This window comes from Pimephales promelas, chromosome 13 (genome assembly GCF_988280905.1).
Source record: "Pimephales promelas chromosome 13, fPimPro1.hap1.1, whole genome shotgun sequence".
NCBI lineage: Eukaryota > Metazoa > Chordata > Actinopteri > Cypriniformes > Leuciscidae > Pimephales > Pimephales promelas.
In genome coordinates, this window is record NC_142781.1 from 29302989 (window position 1) to 29322730 (window position 19742).

The 19742-nt window shown below is 38.0% G+C and overlaps 1 protein-coding gene across 1 annotated transcript in view; it reads left to right on the forward strand.

Moving 5' to 3' along the window:
- The window catches only part of man1a1 (mannosidase, alpha, class 1A, member 1), a 125291-nt gene that overhangs the window by 74043 nt on the left and 31506 nt on the right, over positions 1–19742 (forward strand). Inside the window, exon 5 of the mRNA XM_039692126.2 lies at positions 11583–11677. Coding sequence (XP_039548060.1) covers positions 11583–11677 — 95 coding nt within the window. The remainder of the gene's footprint in view (positions 1–11582; positions 11678–19742) is intronic.

Below are 19742 nucleotides of genomic sequence, written 5' to 3' on the forward strand. Positions count from 1 at the left end.
GCATCCTTTGAGTAAAGGTCAGCACATGAAGGACTTGATGGTATCTTCCATTCTGTCGTGATTATGTGCTTTATCTCTTACAGGTAATACTTGATGCACGCAACCAAAAGTTTGCGGTCGCTTATGATTTTTATATATGAAGTATAGAATAAAGTCTTCTTATTCTCTCCAAGTCTGCATTTATTTGATTAAAATATAAATAAAAACAGTAATATTGTGAAATATGTAAAATAAATGTTTTCTATTTGAATATATTTTGAAATATCATTTGCATGTATGTGATGGCAAAGCTGAAATTTGACCAAGATTCATTTCATCCAGAAAATAAATATGCAAATGTTCAACAATGGTAATATTGCACTCAACTTACGCCAGGTTCACACATACTCAGTTTGCATGTTAACAGGTTGTGCCCATGTTAACAGGTTAGAGCATTCATATCCCACACGGAATTAAAGTGACAGCGCATTGTTTGTACAAAAATAAACATGGACTGACACGAAAATGTAATAATTTTACCATAAATGCTCGTATAAAAAAACTCTACCGTGTTTCACAGTCAACATAAAGGCCAATTTATACTTCTGCGTAGGGTGCGCGCAGTAGGTGCGGCGTAGCATACGCACAGACGCGTCCCATTGCACGTACCCTTCGGCGTCGCCTGACGCGCACCTCCTCAAAAATGTAACTACACGTCGCGACGATGCGGACCGCAAGATCGGTGATTGGTCGGCTTGGTAGCATCGCATTTCCTCCTACGCATTTCCGCACGTACCTTCTCACGCATTTCCACACGTACCATCTCCTCCGACGTCTTCTCTCATTTCTGCCTTTCAGTTTGAGTAATTTCACTAAAGTGAACTGTTTTTCCACCTCAATAAGCTCCAACTCCAACATGATCCACTCTCTTTCAATCGCTATTGCTTGTAGTACCCTAGCCGCGAGGAATCTAAACACAGTGGACCATTAAAACTCTCCGCCGCCAACTAGCGTTTCGGAGCAGTACTGCAGAGCAACAAGACCTGAACGCAGAAGTATAAATGCTCATACCGGCGTCGCCTACGTGCGTAGCCAACGGCGTACCCTCGACGCAGAAGTATAAATTGGCCTTAAGGCTTTTTGCTCAGGGTAAAGCAAGGAAAACTACACCTTACATCACATATACAGTAGATGACAAGGTGACATAATGAATGGTGATCCGTTTAGCGCTGCTCAATACCGTAGTACGTGTGTAGTGTAGATTTAGTGCATTTAAATGTGAACGTGTCTGTGAAAGATTGTTTAAATGCACTGTGAACATAGCAACTTTAGTATTTGAAATAAAAAGAATGAATAAATGTTTGTGGGATACAGCCACGGATCATTTGTGCACTGCAAACGTGTTATATGGGAAAACACTACTGCATACGCACTGGAACAGTATATGTGAACCTCACGTAAGTACTACCAATATTATTTTAGTATGGGCTTTGTGCCAAAGTACTGGAACTTGACAACCCTACTCTTGAGTTTGGCAGTAGCCTGTGAAATCACACCAGTGCTTCCTGTTCTTCCTTTGATATGGTGAGGAATGACTTTCAGGGTCATTATGGCTCCACGTTCTCACTAGTTCTGCTTTATCAGTGAGCACAGGTGTGTCCCTGTGGACTATTTCATCACAATGCTGAAAGCCTGTTCTCCATCTATCTTTCATTCCTGTCATCTCATGCCATCCATCTTGTCTTTTCAACCAGCCCCTCATTTTCATCTGAATGGCTACGGTATGACTACACTGGTTATCATTTCCAAGCATGCCCTTGACAACTAAATATTGGTGCCGACCATCACAGGGATGTTTTTAAGCTAATTTTAGCTTACTGGTATTGTTAAGCTTGTATTTTTTTTTGTTCCAAGTAGAAACTTCCCCATCCTCTTCTTTGATATGACATGTCACAATGTCAAGGTATGTCACCGACTCGGTGTGTCTGAACACAGAGACTTCAGTGTCCTAGTGAAAAGAGCTGCAACAGGATCCGCCGCTGATAAATTCTGCTTTCATTCTGCCTTGGTACCCATTCATCCTCTTTGTATTATAAGCACAATGGCCCCGTGTTACCGTATATCTGTCCTATTAAAAAGATGCCTGCTCAGCCTTAGAGGAATCAATTCTTCCTCAGCTGTCTGTCACACTGCTGTACACATCTGGCAGACAAACTCTGGCATTAATGCAGAATTAATTCATTACCGAGATAGGCACCAGTCCGCGGAAGCATGTGGGCGAATCTCTTGTGTTCTTTATCAGACTGAGTAAGGTTGGGAAAGGTGAGTTTTGAGCAGCGCTAAGTAAAGAAGCAGCACAAATCCAACTGCTTTCACACTGACAGTGTTTCTACTGCGTAAAAAGAACAGCAGACAAAGTCTCTTTGTAACTACTATAAGTTATAAAACTTGATCATCATAAAATCGACACTACCATTTAGAAGGTTTAATGTCGGTAAGATTGTTAGGGGAAAAGTTTAATAAATGTTAAACGTTTTATTCTGAAAAAATATACAGATTTCGTGACCTGGAAATAATGGTAAATTTATTGCATTTATATAGCACTTTCACCGACCCAATGGCCTCCAAAGCAGCTGGGGTTAAGGCGGGCGTACACGGTACGAATTCTGACGGTCGGAAGATCGTATGTCCAGGCACACTTTACGAGTGTGTTTATCCAAAAATCGTACGGAGGCAGTGATATACGACACGATTTCACGAAATCGCACGAAGTTCTGCGTTAAAAACTGTCAGAACTGCATATAAAACGTTGATACAAGCCGCGATTATTTTGCTATAGGCTCTTTTTCAGCACCGGGAAACGGGACGTCCGGTCACCCTTGTGTGTGTGAATGAGTTAAAAAAAAACGATTAGTTACGATAGGCTACACATTCAAAAATAAAATTTCAAGCTCTCTGAATGATTAATTAGCCGTTTAAACCACCTCATGTGAGTGTTTGCAACTCATTTTGCTGCGAGAAGCTATCGCCGCGAATGCTTGAGTGAGCTTGAGCGCGTTTTGAGTGAGTGCGCGGGTGCCAGATCCCGTGTTGTCAGATCCACATAATGGAAAGGTGACAGTATCTGAACTTGTTTTTTTTAAATTATTATTATTAAAGTCACACTTTAGGAAGCTATTAAAGTGGTTCGTAATATATTTATCTTATTTTCAAAACACAAGCTTTGAACTTATTTTGGATTTTTATATAATTTCTTTGTTTTTGTTAGTTTTTGCTTGTTTTTCGTAGCAAAATCTGGCAACATTGTTCTGTCGGCATTTATAAAAAAAAAGCTTAGGCTGTAGACAAACTGTAATTGCTTTTAGGAAGACACAAACGTAATGATCATCGTGATGTGTAAGAATCTGTAGGAAATGTATAACACTATGAAAAACAATAGCATAGCCAACAGTTGTGCGAAATACTCGCCAGATGCTGTTAAGTTAACCTTTCACAAAGTCATCATAAAAACATTAATTGAAGCAGTGTTTCTAGTAGTCCACACCATTTTCGTCTTTCTTCTGTGGATTTCCTCAGCTCCTGATTGGTCAAATTCAGATAGATCGACAAATCGGCTCATTCAACCGCATACACCTCACGAATGCAAGCCGACAGCTCCCGAACTTTTTCGACATGCTTAAAAATTATCGGGAGGTCGAGAGGTGCTCGGCTAGGCTCGTATCTTCCTCGCACACGATAAGAGCCGCGACATAGGAGCATAACCGATTTACGCGCGATTTGTCTTGCTCATGGACACTTGGTCCGGTGGAACCGGGGATTGAACCACCAATTTTGTAGATTGAACCACCAATTTTGCACTAACCAAGAGCAGAAAGAATGTACAGAAGTTTCTTACAAAGTTAGGTTAAAGATGCAAACAAAGATGGATTCAAACAAATAACGTATCCATAATAAGGTAAAATTTACAGACTGGGAATTGAGTAATTTTCAGAGAAAAAAAACGTGTTTTTAAGAGGTTTTTAAAGAAGAGTGGATGCTTGAAGGATGTCTCGAGGAAGAGCATTCCACAACGTGGGAACCTCACGTCACCAGACTAAATTTAGGGGTGACTAACAATCTTGAAGAGCGTAAGGAACGAACACAAGCATAAGTATGTAGAACTAAGGTTATGGGGAGCTTTGTGTGTCAGAATTAGTATCTCAAAGTTTATACAGTGCAGGATTAGGCTCATACATGGATGTTTGCTAGACATCAGTTTGTGAACTGTGCGCGACTACACAGACCAGATGTGAGCAGGATGCTCCGTTATTACAACACATTTTGTATTGCAGCCAAAGGAAAGCCGGCACGGAGCAGCCTCTGGCTGGAGCTCTGGGTGTAATTTACTGACTGCGTTCATATGAGCGATCGCTCTCGCACTCGGGTATCTGAATTCAACCTTGGGGAAATATCGCAGGTTTCATTATTCACTTAGTGCAGTCTTTGTCTCTCTGTACATATCTTGAATACATCACTTTTATGATGTTTTCCCTAAAGATAAAAAAGAGAGATTAGTTCATTTCTATTATGCTCATAAAGGAAGCTCTCTGACTACATTGTTTGATTAAATATACTTCACTGTTAGGTTTTGTTGTAACTGCCAAAAAAAAAAAAATCTGTATTGTGAAAAGCGCTATATAAATAAATGTGACTTGACTTGCCCCTGTTTAGAAATGCACTAGAATTGACTGAGGAAAGCCATTGGCAACATTTAAAGAACAAGGGGGCTGATAGCAGATGTATTGATGTATTGCACAGGTTAGTGTATGTCCATTTTATTTATTGGTAAAGCACATTTTGGTGGCTTCTGCCAAGTCCATTGGACTGTATACTTACTGGGCCAAAACAATAAGCCAAGTTCAAAATGTCTAGACGCTAAGCTTTTAATTGACTTAACCACAAATTAAGCAAATGCTTAGAAAGTCATTGTTTTCTTAGGAAATCATGGCAGAATATGGGAAGTTATGTGTGGATTGATGGATCACAATGAAACACAGTTGCATGGTGGTGCTCTAGAGCGGTGTTTTTGAAAATCTGCTGATAAATATAATAATAAGTGCTTCTCCAGTACAGTGAAGCATGGGGGAAGAGGTGACATTATGTGGGGGGCTTTTTAGCTGCTGGTGTTGGTGAGCGGCTTCCCTGTGAATAATCATTTAATGCTTTAGAGCAGTGGTTCCCAACTTTTTTTTTGTCTGAGACCCCCTTCTCAAGAAAATATTTGAGGGCCCCCCTTCACATTTAATGATATTATCGCTCATGTAAGCTTGCAGCAAGGATGACAATTTTTTTATTTCAAACAAACGGTATGTGTATGCACAAAAAATTGCCTATAATGTTGAAAATACAATAACAAAAACATCAGTAGGCCGTTTGTAATTTAAAAACGTAAGCCTAGGAGAAGCCTATAAATTGGTCCTATTTGAAATGCGAAAACAAAAAGATTCACACTGGTGTGTAGGTAAAAAAAAAAAAGAAAGAATATAGGCTATTACTAAATGACTGTTGTCTGGGGCCTTGATACTTGCATGTTATGTCATGTGTGACTAATATCAATGTGAGGCTTTATTTTTTACTCTTTTGGCGCTATAGCAAGCGATAATAATCTTGCATTTTATTGAAAGAATAATGCGTCTTTCGGAAGAACATTGTAGCCGGAACTACTTCTCTCTGTGTACGTCTATGACGACGAGTCACTCAGCTACTGGGCTACTTCGCAGCGGCAGCAATCCGAACCAGTGTAAAATAGTCCCAATGTAAACACTTCTTATAGGTGTACCATAGTAGTTCAGGATAAGACAAAAACACGAATTTGAAAATGGATTCATAATGAACTCGCTCATTTACATTTTGTCATTTTTGATCAGAAAAAGGTTAAGGACTCATTGCTCAAACCGTTCAAAATATGACGCAACCCCCATTTTGGGAACCGATGCTTTAGAGCACAGGAGGATATTTCAGAATGGCTTGATACCCACAATTGAAAAATTGTTATCTAAGGAGGAATGATCCGATGCTCTTTTTCAATAAGACAACACTCCTGCCCACATTGCAAAGTTAGTCAACCATGAAGTGGCTTGAGAAAAAAGTTCATCAGGACTCATGTTTTGACCTGGTTAGAGTCCAGATGTGAACCCTATAGTGAATATTTCAGTGAACGAACTGGGAGACATTTTTCAACTACTCATGAACTGCTTGAAACCGTTAATATTGCGTGAAACTTCCTGTTCTTCCTGTAAAAATCTGTCTGCAAGTTGGGGAAGGCTATTCTGTGCTAAGTTACTTTATCCACAGGTAGCAGCCATATCGCCCTCTAGCCCAAGACTGGTTGCCCACTGAAGCTAAGCAGGGTTGAGTACCTGGATGGGAGACCTCCTGAGAAAACCAGGTTGCTGCTGGAAGAGGTGTTACTGAGGCCAGCAGGGGGCGCTCACCCTGTGGTCTGTGTGGGACATAACGCCCCAGTATAGGGATGGGGACACTCTTCCACCCTTCGGATGAGACGTTAAACCAAGGTCCTGATTCTGTGGTCATTAAAATCCCATGACACTTCTTGTAAAGAGTAGGGGTGTAACCCTGGTGTCCTGGCCAGATTCCCTCTGATGTCCTTTGCCAATCATGGGCTCCTAATAATCCCCATCCATTGAATTGGCTCTATCACTCTCTCTACCTATATCTGGTGTGTGGTGAGCGCACTGACACCGTTACACTGTGGCTGCCTAGTGGTGGTGATTGAGGAGAGAGCCTGACATGATTGTAAAGTGCATTTCGGTGTACAGTAGTACATATGAAAGCGCTATATAAATGCCTTATTCATTCATTCATCAACAGTATTTCTGCAATTTTTGCTCGTTTCCAGACCAGTGATTTGCAGAAGCCATGATTTATCGCTTAAATTATGCATCTTTTACTTGTACCGGGATCAAACTGTCATGAGCTGACGGTCACTAATGTTCTGATAATGAGATGACCGTGGTGCAAGTTCCTGTGGGTTTAATGGTGTCCTTCACTTTGGCTCTATATACACCCTTTTTCTGTGGTCATATTTTCCCCTCATCTGTTGGAGCTAAAGGCTGAGCCTCGTGGGCTAGAGCTGCCTCACTCTGCTGACTTATATGTTGAGGTGTTCAGAGTAATTGCTTTCAGGTGTTACTTTCAGAAGTGTCTCCTGCTCGCTTGATGACATGATCTACTGTACCAGACCCTAAGTGATGTCAAATGAGGCTTTCTGCTGTCTGTGTCAATGGTGAAAGCCATTTAGCATTGTAGTGTCATGTCGAACAACTATTTTGCTTCTGCTTTTTAAGCTTCTTAGTCTTGTTTCAATTAACTAAGAGCTTTTAATTATTCATGTGTGATTGCTCTGTATCTACTTGCTGTTAGGCCTGAAAGATATCAAGTGTAGGTCTTCACTTCAGACCTTACTGAACATTTTTCATGCCATGTAGCACAAGTTTGCTTTGCAATTCACTTGTCATCAATTTTTCAACTTAGTTTTATGATTTGAAATGTATGAAATCTTGTTCTGTGTTTTTGTGTGTGTGTTTGTGTACTCCTGTGTGTGTACTACTATAGCTAAACTTACACAAACTTATTTTTTTCCTGAATCTATATATAGTGTGTCTATGTATGTGTGTGTGTATGTATATGTATATGTGTATATATATATATATATATATATATATATATATAAGAACATAGCTTATACTTGTTGTTCAATAATTAAATGCAACTTTGACAACGATCCCTTACTGAATCTATGCACTTTGTTTGTTATTCTTTCTGATGTTGTCAGGGGAATGTTGGTAACTACTACCAGTAATCAAAGAAATAGTATACCTTCTGTTCTCTTTTTCAATGAGCTTGAAACGTTCGGGACATTGTGGACAAAAGCTTATTTTATTTTAATTGATTTAATTAATTGTTTTTATTTATATATTTCGATTATTGCCAAGTTGCTGCAATGATACCGTTCAGAAAAAAAAAAGAAAAAAGTTGGCCACTGGTACATAGTAGCAATAGTATTAATGATTCTTAACAAACACTTTTAGAAAACCCCGCCATGGATGGTTAATAACCAGTAAACACGGTGTGTTTGAAAAATGAATGAAACACCTTTAATTTGGTAAATGGAGTTCAACTAGGCTACTGCTTCTGGCATTTTAATTTGGTAATGTTGACCTTGTTTTTTCAGCCCGGTTTACCTCGGATTGATCTGATAATAGATTTTCTTTCACAGCAATTAATCCTGTAGATCTAAATCTGGTTTCCAAAAATATCTATGTGGAAGATTTACTCAGTATAATGAAATTTATTTTTTGTTTTTTTGTTTACTGGAATAGTACATTCGTCTCAACATTTCTGTCCTTGTTTGTGCAAAGCTATGCTAAAGTTAATGATAGACTTAATTAGCATTTTTCATTCGTGTGACCTGATTTGAAGTTAAAATGAATTCCAAATTTGCATGCAGCACCTTTGCTGTTAGTTTAGCCGTATTTCTTTTCTCCAAAATGCACTTTGTGGTCTCCCTTTTGCGTGAGCTTTGGTCCTCACGGTGGCGTAAATGTCAGCTTTTGTCGAAGCTGTCTCGAGCTTTATAGGGCTTTGCTTTCATTGTTTTTTTTTTCTTGTACCTTTTTTCCCGCTTTTCTCCATACCTGGATCAACCTGATCCAGAGAGCTTTGAAAGGGTCAGATGGCTCTCTACAGCTGTGTGCTCCTGTCCCTGTAGTCCTAACAGTAATCTAGGTAAAGGCTCGTGAGGTTCTCCGGTCACAATCCTCTGTCAAGGCAATTTATCTTATTTACTGGACATCTAGCACTTGACCAACAGTTACTTTGTCTTATACGTGTTCATACGCACTCGCACTTACACAACCTTGAAGTGTCACAAGATGTTTTTAAGCGACCTTCAAGTTATGAGTCTACTTAACCTTGTATTATTTCTCCTCAGCATTACTTTTACATTATATAATCTACAATAATAATAATTAGTATTTTTATTATTACTATTATAAACAGTTGACGGTAGCCATTGACTTCTATAGTAGGAAAAATTACTATGGAAGTCAATGGCTACCATCAACTGTCTGGTTACCGACATTCTTCAAAATATCTTCTTTCGTGTTCAACTGAAGAAAGAAACTCACGAGGGTGAGGAAACGATGGCAAGATTTTCCAATCTTTTAAAAAAGTACTTTTTTATTACTAAGGCATCATGGTAAAAAGTTTTGCACAGACAAGTACCACTTAATCATGCTTAATTTTGTAATTTGTTAAATTCATGTAATCCGCAAACTCTGTACTCCACTGATGGATTGACCACATGAATATCAATAGCATGCTATGGCTATCAATTCTCAATTATATTATAGGCTGTCTGTTTTTGATATATTAAACTTTGTCATCAGTCTATTTGAAAATATTTTGCTTATTCTGAGTCGTGGCACAGCGATCAAAGTCCCATTGAATTGTTGAAAGTGAATGCAGTCACAGAGGTGATAATGCACACCTGCATATGTGCATTTATTTATGCATGTCATTTAAAAAACGATGAGCAAGGTCACACAAGCACTCAAGCCAGCCGCTAATATCCCGAAAGCAGTTTTGACGGAGTTTCTGTTAGCAGTGATTTGGCTGTACGTGGCAGTTCAAGGCTCACTTCCAAATGTTCTGTAAACATTCTCCTAAAAGCATCGGATGTGGTGGAGGTGGCGGGCCAGTTGGTGACATCCAACCAGACAACCTGTTAAGTGAATTCACACAGACAGGATAACAGCTGACGCTGACCTTGTGTTTGATGTAGCAAGGGCGAGCACACACACTTCATCTAGTCTGGGGAGGCGCTGGGGAAAACGCTTCGACCTGTTGACCTCATCCTTGATATGCATACGAAGAATTGGAGGTAAAGACGTCCTCGTTTAAAGCTGAGCTCGGTATAGTGGGATTATCAGATATAAAACTGACTCTAACATTCTTCAGCGTTACAGTTGATTTAATTTCAATTGTTGGATTACTATTGTTTTACTGGTAGACACTTTTGCAGTGATTTGATTCCCTAATAAATGTTGACAAGTCGTTGAATTGCAGTTTCATTTCTGTCTGCGCCGCCTCTCCTCTCTCGTGTTGTGAAAGGCTCTCACGCAGCGATCTGTCCTTGCTCATGGGACCTTTGCTTTGTGGGCTTTCTGACTCACAGGATGAATTACAAGAGGGAAGAGTACATCCGCCTCTCTGACATCCTTCGCCAAAGTAACCCTTCAAAAAAGCTAACCCCTGCAACAAATGCCTTACATATTTGCTTAAATAGGACATATCATGGAAAGCTGGCTCATTTAAATATAAAAGTTGTAAAGGTGCAGTTTAAAATGAATAGCAGGAGTCAGAAAGAAGCTCAAAACGGATGCATGACTAACTTTTTGATGCAAGAAACCTTGACTAATATTTATTAGGATGCGTAGTAAAAAATCTGTGAAAATTAAAGCAATGAGTGGACCATATTAGTTTATTTTATAAATACTTTTTAACTTTTTCTATTTTTTTTTTTTGGTTTTATACAAATTTAAATGGATATTATTCATGAAGAATTTTTTTTTTAATATTATTTATTTTATATATATTTTAAATAAATATTTATATTTATAAATAATTATATATATTTATAAATAATTATATTTAGGTTATAAATATATCATATAAATATATATTTATAAATAATTATGTTTAGGTTTTTTATATATATATATATATATATATATATATATATATATATAAAACCTAAACATAATTATTTATATATATATATATATATATATATATATATATATATATTTATTTATTTATTTTTATTTAAATATGTCCTCTACCATTGAAAAGTTTAAGGTGAAATATTATTATGATTTAAAAAAAAAAAAACTGTTTTCTATTTTAATATGGCAAAGTGATGTGATGGCAAAGCTGAATTTTCAGCATCATTACTCTTGTCTTCAGTGTCACATGATCCTTCAGAAATCATATATACGCTGATTTGCTGCTCAAGAAACATTTCTTTCTCTTATTCTTTTCATTGTTCGTTCAGCTGCGTAATCATTTTATGGGAAATGATCAAAATAATGCGTCTGTGCAGAATAAAAGTATTGGTTTCTTTAAAAGAAGAAAAAACGAACAATAGTTTAAACGCACAATTCTGATACATCAATTTACACATACAATTTGCTGGTGGAGGGATTGTAGCAGCCTCTGATGGTTTGAAATGTCAGAGGAGTAGAATGAAGGGCCAGATAGCAGACAGAAGATGACAGGCAGGCGGCAGGTTTACAGCGGGACGCGTGCCCTCATCTTATCTGCTGTTATCAGCCGTCTCCCCAATCCAGCCCTCAGCAGAATATCAATGGCTCTCTCTCTGTCAGCTGACTCTGTGTATCATGCAAATATGACTGATAAAATAAATATGGTGAGTTTATGGGAAGGCAGGGGCAGCCAGAGGTTACACGGCTCTGCTGTTGCTCTGTGTAGATGAGGTTAGACTCACCTCCGTGTGTCTGTCTGTCTTTCTTTCACTTCAGGTGTTCAGGAAAAAAGCTGTTGAACTAGGAGAGAAGCTGTTGCCGGCTTTTAAGACCCCGACTGGCATCCCCTGGGCTCTCCTCAACCTAAAGAGGTCAGTGACGCACAAACAAACACATTTCCACATGAACTCCTGAGGCTTTCTTCAGCCAAGCAGGTCAGATCTCTCCACTGCATGTCTTATTAACTCGCAAGCGCTGTACTTAAATCCTCAAACCCAGCAGCGGCTCTCTGTCACCTGTGCACCCGCTCCTTCAAGATATGATAATGAGTAAACATTCATTAGTCTGGAGGGATTATTTTCTTGCAGAAACCATTTTCCGACTAAATGCTGCTTTCTTTGCAGTCAGTCTTTTTATGCTGTTATTCCTGTTTTGTAATATTTTGGGCATATTTTAGCCTAGCTTGGTGTGAGAAATGTCAAATGAGATGCAGATACATTAATTAAGATCCATAAAATTAATGCTCTATTGCAGAATATATTTTGATTCGAAGTTTTGTTAGCAGTAAATCACTTCCAATTAAAGTCTATGAGGCTTTAAATAAAAAAAAAATATGCAGATTTTTTGCAAAATAACTTTTTTGCCGGTGAATTTCTGGTTACCATATTGTATTATTATGGTTATCAACCAGCAGTGTTATTTTAGTATTATTTGAAAACTTGTAAAGTATTTGTTAGTATTTTGATTTAGTTTTCATTTAGTGATCAAAGTAATTTTGTCATTTTTTTTGTTCTGTTTAGCCTTAATTCGTTTTTAGTTCAGTTATAGTCATTTTAGTACTTGAGTTGATTTTATTTCAGTCACATTGAAGTTTGTTTTTCATCTGATATTTATTGTATTTTAGCATTATTTCAATTAATGAAAATGTGAAAATTTGTGGATTACAACATTAGTCTAAGATAGACATGGTGATATATTCATATATGCGTATGTATTCATGCATGCAATTTCATAATCAAAGACTAATCAAAGGTTTTGATCATAAGTACATCTAAAGGCAGATGTGTTTCTACCATGTTTGTGTTGATGAACTATAGTTTTATTTTATACTAGTGCTGGGTGATTTGTTAAAATATTTACCATGCGGAAGTCGAAATGTCAATGAGTAAAGATTTTTATGTATTGTTTAAAGTGTACCTCTGTAGATCAATTTGCAAAGTCAACACGAGGAGTTTAGTCGTTTGCAGTACCCACAGTATTACATGTGCATCATATATTCAAGAAGGCGGTGTATTTTCATCAGCGTCAGACATAACTCATCCAATAAGAATTGAATTGATATAACAGTAAGCATTTACACTGATGCCAGAATTATTGTGCATCTTTTGATTTGCATTTATTACTTTCCATGCAAAATAATAACAATTAAATAGTTAATTTAAGTATTTGATTCCCTGTATATTGATAGTTTATTGATGTTTGGTAACAGACCATCACCGTAATATATAGACCATTTTACAAGATGTAAACACTGGTCCAGAAACACTTCCTGTTTCAGTTTTGTAACTGTTTTCTTTATTTCACATGTAAAGAAAAGGTTTAACTTTTTGATTCAGTTTTATATGTTCTGTTGGTTGTATTTTATCCCAGCTTTTATTTAGTGTTAAAAAACTGAAACAGGAAGTGCTTCTGGACCAGTGTTGTTTACATCTTGCAAAATGGTCTATAAAATGACATGATCCAACCCGCCCCTGTTTCACACACCTATAAGTATCATGGTCGAGCTCGCAGATGTCCTGGTTTGTGATGGATGTCTGTCCACCTGATCTCTGAAGACATTCTGAGAAAGACAACCTGTCAGAGAATCTGATTGGATGAGTTATCCCTCAACTGACATACTACCTAACAGTTGTCTTTATGCAGTCAGGCCCCGCTGGCAAGGACAATGCAAAAAGAGTGGGCGGCGCATGGCAGAGAACAGAAACGCAGACTTCAGTGTTTATCAAAGCTTTTCCTATTAGCTTGAGTGTCTAGGGTGTGTTTCCTTGTTTAAGCTGCTGTAGAACTGGAGTGAAGTGCTCTGACAAATGCTCTAAATGGAGCGGCCGAGCATTTACCGTTTTATAACAAGGAGCAGCTAATAACACAGCTACAGGACAAATGGTTTTCAGTTCCTGTCAGTAAATATAGCTTTCCACCATATCTGCACTTAGCACAAGTGCTCCTAACACCTCTAGCGAAGGCCCTTACCTTCTTCCATGTGGGTCACCTACATCGTTACTCCACATCGCTAATGCTGTTCGCTTCCCCGCTATTGTTCACTTTGGCTCGAGGCACCCGCGGTGCCAGTAATTCGTGTCGCAGACCCTTTTCAGACTGTATGTGCTAATGTAAGTGTATTCATTTAGCATCCTAATGCATCTTCAGTTGAAGGCTTTTCAAAGAAAGGCAATCTTTTATTTTGTAAAAGGATTTTCTGATTTTTAATGGGCTTTTAATGGACACGCCATTGTTTTTAGACCTGTCAGTAATCGAAACTTGAAATTGACAAAACTGCCCATCCCTAGTTTGTGTAGTTGTGAATAGGGCTGTCGCGGATATGGAATTTCCCTTGCGGTAATATTGAGTGGCTCAATAGCGCGATATGCGGTATTACCGCCATTTATTTATTTAATTTATATGTTTTTGTTGCTATATAAATAAAGTTTACGATGTGGACAAAAACGAGGACATTTTCAGTAACCATTGTAACCGAAACTAAACAGCGTCTACAGTATATGCGCCTTGAAAGACTTTCACTCAGCGCGCATATTGTTATGACAACGGACTTTGAGCGAGTCATTGAACCGTTCATTCAACGAACACGTTTAACCCTCTGGGCTTCTTCGGTCAAAAATGACCGAAAACTGTTACGTTTTGAAATGTTTAATTTTTTTGCTTGATCGGATCGGGCTGAAACTTGGTGACTTTTGTTGTATTACCTATATGAACACACAAAAAAATCAAGGAGATGATTCTGATTTGTTAAAGGGTCGTAAAAAAAAAAGTCACACTTAGCTTCCTCCCGGTCAAAAATGACCGACATAGGAAATGAATGGGAAATACGAAAAAATAGGAAAACTCAGAGAAACTTTTGGTGGTACAAGCTACAGATCAGCAACTGTGCAGAAAAAAAGTGTACAGCAATGAAGGGGTGACACTCTAGTCTAGAACATCAAGAGTGCAAATAAGACCCCCCCCCCACACACACACACACACACACGCACACAAACACATACACACACAAACTGGCAAGACTGCACCAGCAAATTTGTAGAATATGAAAAATAAAATCAGTAAATGAGAAAAAAATCTTGCTCAAATGTGCACTCACACACACACGCACACAGACATGAGAAATCATGTCTAAACCAACAAAAAGAATCAAAAAGCCTTTCAATGTATTTGAATAGGAAGCTGTAGGCAGCCTACAGGCTGTACAGGACATTGCACACATGTAACTATTTTTTAAAGCCACTAGGTGGCGCTCTTCTACTTTAATTATTATTTTTTTATTAGCTGACACTCTATTTTGATGAGAAATGTTGTATTTATTGAAAAAAAAAATATATATATATAAAATAAAAATATGTATATTAATTCTAATGGAAAAAATAGCTCATAAAAATTATATAATTAATGCAAAGTATCATAAAAAATTCTAAAAATTCTAAATAATAATCAAAAAATATTATAGAACAAAAATATATTTGAATGGTTATCCTGGGAAGAAGTAAAGTTAAATTTTAAGGCTTCGTCCGTTTTTGACCGGGAGGAGGCTAAGTGTAACCCATTTACGAAGAAGCCCAGAGGGTTAAAAAAGCTGATTCATTAAAACAGATGTAAAGAAACAATATGTTAATTATTTTTAACATTGATGTTCAACTTTTCAAGGCTCAGCTGAGCAGCAATGCGTCGCATGGGCAACGCTGAAGCTGATGCTTCAATTATTAGAGACCCATTGATTCAATGCGTGACTCACTGATTTTATTTCGGCTTCCTTGTGCTGTGGGATGCTGACCAGCGCTGCTTCTGACGTGCATTTATGGGAAAATACCCGTGAAGATAACGTTAAAATGATGATGCAACAAATATTTCGCTTCCCTTTGACACGACAAGCTTTTCACGACTTCAAAGACAGACGCAGGTAATTGTACGCGCTCTGCCGATCTAGCCTGTAGGCTACACATCACCATGATAAACAGTCTTGTTATCATTATGAACTCGTTTAACATTCAATACACATGCATTAGGTTCAAAACAAGAAGGGTATAGCCTATATATATATATATAAAAACGTGAATATCGCGGTTGCTGCGGTTACGTGCAATCCGCTGCGGTTGACTTGTCAGAAGCGCGGTACTACAATATTGCGGTTACCGCGACAGCCCTAGTTGTGAAGTAGTCATTTTCAGTTGCCAGTATAAAAAAAGAACCAGTTGCCATAAAAAATGTGAAAGATTGGGTAGCTGGGTCTGTTGAACAGTCGGTGAAGAGCTGTTGTTTGTTCTGAGGGGTCCTCGGCGGCGCCATCATCATCCTTGATTTAGCCTTGTGTTCTTCTGTGTTGAAAGCTCTGGAGAGGAGATCATAATCATATTCAGTGTCTAATGAGAGCATGAATCACAGCGATCGTCAGTTTCTGGGCTATGAATTCATATTCTCTTCTGAATCGGTTTAATTGAGCAAATATAGAGATATCATCGAAGAGAGCGAGTAGTTATGAAACCCACTTATTAGGAAGAGGTGATAAACAGCTCAAATCTAAATTAAAGCACAGTATGTTTGGACTGATGTCCGATAACTTTATGCACTCTCCGATGTGAGTATTGACCCACTTGCGGCAGCAACCAGCCTCAAGCCAACAGCAATTTGAATTTGTATGACTTATGTGGGTTTTATGATTATGCTGTCTGTCTGCTGTGAGTCCCCCCAGTGTTCCAGGCAGAGAATTAAAGGCGAGAAAAGAGCCCTCTTTTTACAGACAACCTTGACCCAGATTTGTCTGGATCAAGTCTCTATGGATGACTCTCCCTTCACACTGTCGGCTTCTGCTTGCACACCTTTGCTTTATAGCAATTGACTGCATGAGTGTAACGCCCTCTCAGTGGGAACAGTCATAATGTTTAATCTCTAATTGTCGTATAAAATCGAAATGTCAATGTTTAGTGCTGCTTAGAAACCCACTAAGCATTTGTTCAATTAACTGTTGGATGACGCGACTCCCAGCTTGTTTGAAATGAAACTAGCAGTAAAACTGCCATTATTTGCTGCTTAGTTCTTGACGCAGCTGTTTCCTTTGTTCCCTTTTTCCGCTTTGAAAGATTTTTTACAATGGTTTAATCCTTGGTTGCTACTTTATCTCTTAAACACGTTTCAATTCGCTCTTAGAAGACAAATTCTTAAACCAATCCATCCCACGGGATTTGAATGTGTAATTCAAAACATTGTTCTGTTTAAAGGAGAGCGAAAAATTAGTCGATTAGGTCTTTAGACTTGTTTTTTACCAAAGTTTTATTAATTGTCACGCTGATTTTATATGAAAAAAGACAAATATAACAGTAGTCAATCGGTTTATCCCTTAAAACTCGTCTCTGATCACCAAAATTATATATTTAAATGTTTCCCCCCCCCTCCACTAGCTCAGAGATTCACTCGGCCAACTTACTGGGGTAAACGCTGCACAATGGTATTGCTCTTTACAATGTCAGACACATAACTGTGATTAATATGATTAGCCTTTTGCTTGATTATTTTATCAAAAAGCTAATAATGCGTTTCTAATGTTACATGTTCCCGTTCGCATCTCAGAGTCGGACAGTTTCCGTCTAATAATCATCAGAAACGGTTTGAATTGCTCAGAACGTCATTGGAGAAAGGTGTATTGTTCATCATAACATAGTAATATACATTATACACCCGCATTGCTAAATCTGATGCTCCTTTGGTTATGAACAGCATGTGGTCCATGATTGGCACACCTCTGGTTGCAGTTTTGCTTGTCGCCAGAGGGGGCGTAGTTCTGCAAAAACTCAGAGACTTGCGCAATGCACCTTTAAGAAATGGCGGGACAATTTATCCATACAATTAATTGACTTTCATTTCATGGAAAAATCTTTTTCAAAAAACATTTATTTCAATAGTTGCATTAGATCATCCCTACAGTCTTCACTTAAATTAAAGGACATCCACCTCTTTAAGCTCTCGAAGTGTGTCAAACGCTCAAGCCTTCATCCAGTACCTTCCCTCATACTCTTCCTCCTGCAGACATCAATTCCTGCAAATTCCACATTTGCTCTTTGTTAACTATTCAAGAGGGGAAAGTTCCCCCTCATGCATAAACATTCGTCCTTCGTTACGTGTTTTTTTTTTTTTCTTCCTACCTTCCCCTTGGTAAAAGTCAAGCTGCCTGAAGCGTTTCTCTATTTTTACGTTTTCTTCCGTCTCTTCATACAGATGCTCTTTGGTATGAAGATAATTTTGTCTGCTTTCCTGCACATCCTCCTCTTTCACCCTGTCTGTCGTCAGCCCATCTAGTCGTGCTCGTGGCTGTTGACCCCTGTTACTGAGTTTTTCAACATCCGCTGCTCAGTAAAATATTTTTCATGGTCATTTTTTCCACAGCTTATCTCTCCTCTGCACTCCTTCCTGATGCCTTTTTATGAGAGCTTGAAAGGCAGATAAAGGATTCCAAAATCAAATTTACCGTGCCACCTGTCTGACATCACTTTAATTCTGTTTAACCTCATTCGCTTGAAATAGACTGAAGAGTCCTGCATGCTGCATGGTCACAAGGAGAGGGAAGTCATTGAATACAAGCTGGTTAAGGCCTAGCATCTAATTCTAGATATACCCTTTTTTGAATACTCTACTACATTGGGAATAGGTAAAGTTTTTTTACATTGAAGTTTTTCACCATAGAAACAAGGCTGTGACATCCATCCTAATTAGTGGAACTTGCAAACAAAACAACACTTGTGGTGATTGGATGACGTTCAGGGATTTCTGTTGATAATGTAACGAAGTTCAGCAAATTTGCAGTTCTATGCAGTTAAGAATGGGCAACTAGTCTGGCCGGATCTCTGCTTGCCCTGATAACATTTGCACTAGCCCCAAAAATGTAATATTATTGTTTTTTTTTTAATTGATGAATTAATTAATTTAGAATTTTGGCCTGGTTTCACAGGAAAGGCTTAGACTTAGCCAGGATTAAGCCTTCGTTTAATTAGGATATTTAAGTAGCTTTTATAAACGTGCCTTTGGAAAAAAAAAAAAACATTATTGGTGTGCATCATGAGACATATTTTAAGATATGTCAGTGCTTTCTTTAAGTTGCTTTCAGTTCAAACAGAAACTCGAAACTCAATTTAAAGAAAAAAATAACAGTTTAAGTTTTATAAGCTCAAATGGTCGTTAGGGTGTGATGTGCATTCGTGACTCTCCTATTCGAACTCGTTCATCAAAATGAACGAATCTTTTCTCGAGTCAACTTTATTTCGTTCGTTGAATGAACCAAATGACACGAAAAAAGATTTGTTCATTTTGATAAACGAGTTCGAACAGGAAAGTCACGAATGTGCATCACAGAACAGAGCAAGGCGACCATTTGAGCTTATAAAACGTAAACTTTTTGAGCGATCGTTTCGCTTGATAAGATCCCTATTCATCGTCTGAAATCGTTTAAAGCCCTTTGAACAGTTTGCACTGAAACTGTCTTTTGGACCTTGAACTGTTTGGTTCCCATTGAAGTCTATTATATGGAGAAAATCCTGTAATGTTTTCATCAAAAACCTTAATTTCTTTTCGACTGAAGAAAGAATGACATGGATATCTTTGATGACATGGGGGTCAGTAAATTATCAACAAAAGTTTTTTTTTTTTTTTTAAAGTGAACTACTCCTTTAAGGCAATCACTGTTTGACATCATATCACCTGTTGAGAGCAATTTTTACATTATTATGCAGAAACCAAAGGTTTATTTCAGAGACTATAAAGAGAGATCTATTTTTTGTTCCTTATAGAGTGGTACTCGCTTTAGGATATGCAATATTTCACCCAGCGCATGATGAAAAATCCCTTTAATAACATTTAAGGGCTCTTTGATTTGGACCAGAAACACTCCGAACACCCTAGCAACCACGTAGCAACGCACTAGAAACAAATCAAAACAACATCTTG